Source organism: Hydractinia symbiolongicarpus, chromosome 9, assembly GCF_029227915.1.
Source record: "Hydractinia symbiolongicarpus strain clone_291-10 chromosome 9, HSymV2.1, whole genome shotgun sequence".
Lineage (NCBI taxonomy): Eukaryota > Metazoa > Cnidaria > Hydrozoa > Anthoathecata > Hydractiniidae > Hydractinia > Hydractinia symbiolongicarpus.
Genome location: NC_079883.1, coordinates 27,378,796 through 27,387,102, shown reverse-complemented (window position 1 = coordinate 27,387,102; position 8,307 = coordinate 27,378,796). Strand labels below are relative to the sequence as shown.

At 34.3% G+C, this 8,307-nt stretch overlaps 1 protein-coding gene across 1 annotated transcript; it reads right to left on the bottom strand.

The window, feature by feature from the left end:
• Positions 1-1,090: 1,090 nt before the first annotated feature.
• On the bottom strand, positions 1,091-4,011 carry LOC130657600 (chromatin target of PRMT1 protein-like). The gene is made up of 2 exons (XM_057460589.1): positions 3,879-4,011; positions 1,091-2,976 (listed from the first exon to the last, which is right to left on the bottom strand). The coding sequence occupies exons 1-2, from the start codon at positions 3,941-3,943 to the stop codon at positions 2,400-2,402; spliced, it is 642 nt and encodes a 213-aa protein (XP_057316572.1). The 5' UTR covers positions 3,944-4,011; the 3' UTR covers positions 1,091-2,399.
• Between the last annotated feature and the right edge of the window lie 4,296 nt (positions 4,012-8,307).

The window sequence follows — 8,307 nt, the reverse complement described above, 5'->3', positions numbered from 1 at the left end:
ATTAACGCAAATGCCTATAAACTGCCTAAAACAATTTAATCTGCGATTCAGCACAACTTAACAAAACGCATTAAAATAACGCGAATAAGGAAATTACTAAAACTACTACTAATACTAAATTCGATCTGTATTTTTGTGTAGCGACTTAAGAGAAAATGTCAAAAACTGTTCAAGACTCGTTTCAATTTAACTGCTTTTTTCCCTGTCTCTTAAATCTCTTAAAACGCTTACAAAAAAATTGTGATGTTTTTGCGTTACAGTGGAAATGCAGTGAAATGGAAACGAGCCTGTAAGTCATTTTTTATCATCTTATTTTTATCTTTTTTTTACCTGGATATCGTCAGTGAGGGAGAAATGTTTACCGAAGAAGCTTAAACGACCGGTAACTTTGCTTTAACGTTCAAATTGCAAGGTAACATAGCATCGCTTTTGTAGGTACAATCTGCACATGGATCCGCTATGGAACACCACTGCATACACATAAGTATTATTATTAAAATCAAACAGAATTTTGATACACCAATTTTGCTTTCCAAAACGTATTAAAGAATACTGTTTCTTAATCATGCTTTACATCTTTCCCCGTGCCTCAATAATTGTGATTCTATCTCTTTGTGGAAATGGCAAAATAGCATCACTTGGCCAGTAAGATTTGCACACTGTAGGGAGTAACGTTAACAACGTTCAAAATACGCCAGCTGAACTTTCTACAATGTCTGCGCTAGAGAACAATCCGCCGAGATGAGAAATTAAGGACTGCTGAATTCGGCAAAAATTTGCACAATTTAACACTGCTTAGATAGAAATAGCGTTTTCAAATGCTTGTGCTTACGATCTTGGAAATTCCGCCTTGCTTTCCACTACTTTAAGGGTAGAAACTTTCTCGTGTTCCGCGTTTTTGTCCTTTTTTCGCGGAAGTTTTTTTCCTTTTCAAATTTCAAAACAGCAAAACGCAAGTTTTTCACACGAAATCATAGCTAATTAAAAAAAAAAACGCTGAAGTTTTTTCATGCGAAAAAAAATTTTTTTAAAGCAAATTAACGCCCCTCCCTGAAATTCGTTGTTATCAAAAAAAATAATGACACATAGATGGATGTTATTAATACGTATACAATCTTTTCCAATTTTCAGTATATCAATCTATTACAACTTTTGTCTCTTTCTTTCGCTTTGCCATACTAAACATTTCTCTAATATCGTTATTTCCTCCAGTACTTGTCACAGCTTTCTTCCTTTTCCTATTTTGCATCGAAACTGGTTAAGAATTCAATTTTGGGTGATGATGACAGGCAAGTGGATGATAATAGTCATCTACTAGCCGTTTGTGATGTCACGATAGAAGAATTTGAATACACCTTTCCCGGGGCCATGAGTCATACTTTTTTTAAACTTGTAAAATATGAATAACATATTTGAATTCAGCATAGTTTGTTTAATTTACGTGTAAAAGTTTAACTTGATACGCCAACAGAAAGTGCTATTTTGAGGAGATATATATCACAGTTAAAGTCTTCTTAATGCTCAAGTTACCATGTCTCGCCTCGTTTTTAAAAAGAGGTTGGACATACCACCAATCTTAAATTAGAATAACAGGTTGTTTACTTGCTGCATTGTTTCGAAATTTTCTTCGTTTATGACATTTTTGATAAGGAATTCAAATCTGTTGTCCGTTTTTCATAAAACTCAACAGAAAAAGTTGCGGCACATCAAAAGAATAAGTCTCGGGAAAGGTGTATTGTTATGTGGTAGCAAAATTCAACAGCTTTGGTAAAGATGGAGAAACCGATGACGAAACTGATTCTGAGTGGAAAGTTGAATTTCTATTTTTTCACTTTAAAGTAAGAAAAATTATAAAAGTTTTTTAAAAAATAATTTTTTCATATTCGCGAAAGTTTTTTACGCGAAAATAACCCCAGCTAAATTTGTTCCAAAAACAGCGAAACGGGAAAGTTTTTTTTGATACGCAAAAGCTTCTGCCACGAAAGTTTCTGTCCGTAAAGTAATTTAATGTCCAGGGTTTCAGTGTGTCCAGGGTTTCAGTGTGGTTTGAAAAATAGAGAGGCTAGCTCTTTGAGAAGAAAAACCCCAGCTTTTTGCCATTATAATAACATAGCCGTCGCACTGGCTTTTGTCTTTAAATTACTTTTCAATAAAAAATACATGGTAAAAATAACATTTACATCGAAAGAAAGATGAAAATAAAACCTCAAAGCTTGTAAGATATATTACTTGAAAGCGGCCAATAAAAATGCTATAATTCTAAAAGGCTGGTATTATTAAAAAAGCAAATCGCGGTTTAAACTGCAGTTGGAGACATTTATATGAGATGTCCCAACGCATTTATAAACACAATAAATAGTGTTAGATCTTAAATGAAAGAATTTGTCAAAATCTTTGATTCATGTTTTCGCACCAGACATGTATGTTTCCAATTCTTTATCTAAATTAGTTTGATCCACTGGTCTTCGTTCTCTGCCACCTCGACCACGTTGGCCTCGACCACGCCCTCTCTGTCCACCCCCGCGGAACCCTCTCTGTCCACCTCCACCTCCACGGCCACCTCTACTTCTATTTGTATTACTTCCACGAAATGAATCTCTCGTGCCAAAATTTCCTCTATTACTACGTGGCGATCTAAAGTTCTGTCCTCCTCTATTAATGCCTCTGGAGCTTCCCCTACCACGTCCTCCTCTCATAGTTCCTCCTCTACCACGACCTAATCTATTTTGAACACTTCCACCTCGTCTTCCAGGGCTTCCTAAGCGATCTCGGACGTTTAATTTAACTTGGGATCTGTCTATTCTGTTTTTAACACTTTCTTTGTTAATAGTATCCATCATAGCCTTTCCACCGCTTCTGCGAGACATTTGCTCAGCAAGTCTACGATTTTTTGCACTAGCACGAGCATTTGAGTTCATTTCTTCCCTAGGATTTCGTTTCTTTGCAGGAGATTTGTTTCGCATCATCTCAGTGAATCTAAACGATGTAAGCAGTAAGTAAATAGTTGGCAGTTATTGTATCTGGTTGTTCGATTTTCATGGATGAGGTTTATGAATCATTTATTCAAACCTCTTTGGAAACATATTTTAGAGGAATTACACATTGCGGATTTTATTTTTGAAATATTAGAAACTCTTGGTAAGTGAACACATAAGTCCTAAATGCAAAAAGTTTCTTGTAAACCGAGATGAGGTTTTAAGTTAGTTAAAACATAGTCAAAAGTTCGACAAGAACCCCAGAAGTCTTTTTTTTTTTAAAAAAAAAGACTTCTAGGGTCCTTGTCAAACTTGTATAGATGTTTCTTAACTATGAAAGAATTTTCTAAAAATTTAGACCCCAACCTCTTTTTTATATTTTATTTTTTATATACTCTTAAAATGCTTTTCAGCAAAAATCGTGATTATTTTATGTAGTGATTCTTATAAAAACTGTATTTAGTTAAAATGTAAAGGTTACCAATTAAAACGTTCAAAACAACGGAAGACCTTTCTAATTTATGTCAGCTTTCAGCAATTGCCAACATGAAACACAAGTTTGCCAAAATGAAGCAGATAAATGGTTTCTCATATCAATTTTTTTCTCATAGTTTGTTTGCCAATGTGAAATTAATTGTATCAGAAAGTCTGTGTCACTTATATGAATTTTGTATATTCCTTATTTGTTATACGCATGTTAACTCTCACAATTTTTGGCATTGACCTTATCCAATTTTATTTTTATTTATGGGAACAGAATAATTTAGAAGCATCCATGTGGGCTGCTTAATGCTGAATCAAGGAGTCAACTTTTTATGCTCTGCAACATAACCTTGAAATCATTCCGCTCCTTAAGATCTCCTGTACATACAAAAAACAATGTGACAATGTCAATTTACTTACCGTTCACTCAATGTCAATGTAGTAGTGCTTTTAAGTACAACTTTAACTGGATGTGATAATGCCATATTTATAATTTCCTGAAAAGATTAAGATTGTTAAGATTAGGATTGGTACGATTAGCATTAATTAAGATTGCTAAATTAAAGTAACTAGGAAGGACGCATTAAAAGAAAATTGACAAAATCCCCCACAATATATAATATGGTAAATCAGCTTGTAATAACTTTGTGTGCAGCATGCATACAATTTTAGAAAATTAATTTTCCAGAAGCATGTTAAGCAAAAAATTCCTTTACCCCTGCAACACAATGCCGAGACTTTGTGCAAGTTCAAGCAATGTGCATGGCTTGGAAAAGTAGAGCCTTTATTAGTAACAGACTTTTCTCGACAAGCTAATAAGATATTTTTTACAAGACAGAAAAGAATTGTTCCTAAGTAACCCGCAACAAGAAAGCCACTATTTCACTAAGAGAGATGATCACCAATAGCTGTTATTTTAACATGACTTCCAAACATTTGAGCATAGCTATAGAATTCACAATTTAAAAGTAGGCAATGATGATTTGCTGGTGTTTTTTTATCAAAAATCAATCTCATTTTTTTTTTAAAAAAAAAAAAAGGAGACACCGGCATCCAAAGATGCACCCAATTCTGAGAAATGGGATAATAGCCAAGCCATTAAGGATACTGCAAGGGTAAAGACACATACTCAGTATACTCATTTTTTCTCAAAAAATATGCTTTTTTCCAAAATTATTTATTGAATACAAAAGCAAATTAAATTATCTATAGGATAATATAAATCCACATCTTTGTTTTTCACTAAAACGTCCGAATCTCCCCTCCGTTTTATTTTTTTCTGCGTCATAATTATTAATCACTTTACCATTACCGTGGCAACAATACTTTGTCACTTTTTTTTGAAAAAGAGCGTTGTTCGTTTTTGTATTTAAAAATTTGTGAAAAATGAATTTTTGCTCACTTTTTTGTGTTTTAACCTGCCTTTTTCTTTAAATAATCAAAATATACAAAAAAGTGATAAAGTCATTTTAGCAGGCATCAGTGAGCAAAGTTTTGTTGAGTAGAGAATATCAAACTCCACATATTTAAAAAAAAAATTTTTTTGTAAAAAAATTATATTTATACCATTACAGTATTAAGGAATTGCTCACCAAGTTCCACTAAAAGTTTGGTTAATTTTTGAAATTAGTACTGAATGTTTTTTTAATAATTCATCAGGGTTCGAAATATCAAGTCGCAGTTCAAAATTTGCAAATCGAAATGCCGTCCTTGCGAATCCTTTTAAGAAAAAAAGATTAAAAATGGGAATCCCATTTCTTCATCAATCATTTGTTTTACCTATTTCCATAACAGTTGCTGCAACAAAATAACTGTTATCAAGGGATCAATAGTAAGAGGGCCTAATGTGCTCCCTGACAATTGAAAAGAGGTATTCTTCTCTACAGTCAGCAAATTTTTGCAAACTGACTTCATATTTCTAATTTAAACCCTGTTTATCTTTTCTTAACATGGAATTTATTTTATATATATTTTAATTTGAAAATTGAACAATAATTTTAAATTAAATAATGCCAACGATATATTGCATATTTTACTTGTAAGTATGATTATACAGGCTTGTTTCATCCATGTTCCATTGGAGTTCATCTTTACACCAGTAAAGAATAACATGGCTAGGTTTCAGCCATACAGTACTGTAGTATTTTTCCAGCCGGCAAATGTTGTGTAATACTTTTAAACCAATTACAGGTATATATTTAGTTAAAGGTAGTTTAAGGAAAAACACATCGTTCACACAGTCACCTCTTCATAAATACAGGCTGAATTTTTCATGGAATATTTGCTTTCTAACTTTAAACCTGTCTTATTGTGCAGCTTTAGGTGAGTTTTTGCTACTTAAGCTTTACTTTAATTCAGCTACTTAAAGTTCTTGTTTAATCAGAGCTTCTTGTCTGTGGAGAGTTTGACCCTGAAACGTCTTTGCTTTTTCCCAACCGAAAGTTATATATACCATGTGACATTCCAACTGGTGGAATAAGCATATGGCATTTAAGATAAGTTCTACTGAAATGTCGGCAAACTTACAAGACTTTACATAGAAAAATATACATGTAAAAAACTGCAATGCAGAAAGCTAGCTCCACACCCATTGCTGTATTTTATTTATATGATTATCAAGAATTATAGTTTTCTATAAATGTGTAGCTAGCTAATCTGAATTGCAGCTTTTATATGGACAAAGATTTTGCTGTTTATAATTCTAATAATTCTAAGTTGCTTTGAAATCACATTCAACAGGGAGGGAAAGCAGAAAACTTGCAATGCATGTGTTCCTGGTGGTATTTACTGGTAGAATTTTGTGCAGCAGCTGGCCATCCATTTGTTGATAATTTATTTTTAAGTTGATTTAGGAGGCAACGGTAAAGAACTGGTCTTTTTAGACAGAGTGATAGTGGAAGTAACTGTCACTGTGCAAGCTTTCTCCACCAGAACCAGCAGAACAAAAACACAAGGCGCCAAAATCTCCAAATGTAGCTGTCGATTTTTTTTGCGGGTCCCGTTTATAAACGGAACGGCCCAACTATCATAACACACGATGGCTGACCATAGAACTATAGAACTAAGTCTTTTACCGTTGATGTTGTGTAAGGGTTTTTAACCCAACACCAAGTATCTAAAACTATCCAACTTGTCTGTAAATAGGCATTAAAACCATTTGCTTATCAGTATGCAATGTTTGATCTAAAAAATAAAGAAATACACAAAGAATAGAAAAAATTCATGTCAATGCCTATATATTATGTCAATAGTTCTCTCTACAGCTGATAGATCTAACGAGCAGGAAAAGAACAGGTCGTACAGTAGAAAAGTTTTAACTGTGGACCAAGGATCGTTTATACACCTTTTTTAGTATTACCTTGCTTTGGATTTGAGGTATGAGTCGAGAGTCTGATTTATTTTATTATCGTTTAGCTGAAGGATTGCTGATAAGACGTGGTGTCAGTAAACCCATCAACTGGACTCGAACAAGGTTATCGTGTCTTTTGTGTACAAAGACGATCTAGATGTTGATTTGAGTCTGGTAACCGCTGAAGCAAAATTGATCGATAGTTTCGATTGAGCACTAAAAAAGCTCTGGGTTTGAGAATAGAGGGTGCGCCGTCTAGATGAAAACAAAAACGAAAAAAGGCCTGGGGATGATGTTTAAGCGCAAAAACACATACGATAACTTCTCCTTTTTCAAAGACCCTTGAGTACACCCACAATAGCACTGCTAAAAAAATAATTCCAAACGAAGTAACTGCAAAGGAAATCTCAGTAACGTAGTGTATCTGCTGGAAGGACAAGGTGAAAATTCAAGTCGAAATTGCTAAAATTCAAAAAGATGAAAAGACGCAAAATGGTAAAAATATCAACGTTTAATCCACGATCAAGACTGTATTATAATTGGGCCTCACTCTTATTCCCATGGTTTTTTGCCTTTTTGATAAAGGCAAAAAACTTTGGGGGTGATTGGGCGTTTATTGATAAATACTGTGTAAAAGTTCAGAACATGGATATACGAAAATAATTATGTAAATAAAAGCAGAATTTTTGAGAAATGATGAATATACTGAGTATGTGTCTGAACCATTACATTATCCTTAATGTACGCTGACCATATGATGAACGTATAATGGACGAACTTTCGTAAGTAGTGCATGCATGTACGTTTATCATAGACGGTCAAGAGTTGTATTATATGATTGAGCGTTTATTAGACCTGTATTGATAATATTGTCTACTTAATAGTTGAACAACTCATAACATGCATAAACGCTTGATAGGCATTTATTGCAGCTCCCTTTTAACCCCCATGCACCTGCCTTCCATCTTAGGCCTTGTTAGATTTTTTTTAGTGGACGGAACCTAACTTAAGGTTGTCCCCCGGGGAATTTTTTTCTCTTTCTGATAATTTCCTGCCTGTGGCATGAGCGGCTTGTGGTACAATGCGTTAATTCACGTCCCAGCCGGCACAAAGACGTTTAAAAGACGTCTAAAAGACGCAGCCGCCGACGTCTAAAAAACGTCTAAAACTGGTCTAATGTGTCCGCTTTTAAGATGTTTTTTGCAAGACGTCTTTTAGACGTCGAAGGAAAGACGTTTTTTAGACATCGTTCAACTTTCGCAAAGCCTGTATATTGCGAAAGTTGAACGAGAATAAATTTCATTCCCCCAGATAGTATTAATTTTCTTACACTGTACAACACAGATACACTACTTTGCTAGGAGCAATATGTCCTATAACTCGTACAGTAGTGCGCGTTTGCGCGGACTATTGGCAGATACTGTTCTGCCCGGATAAAGAACATTGGCCTGATTAAGTACGGCAGCTTGCCCCAGTTAAGAACAGGGCAGAAAATACATA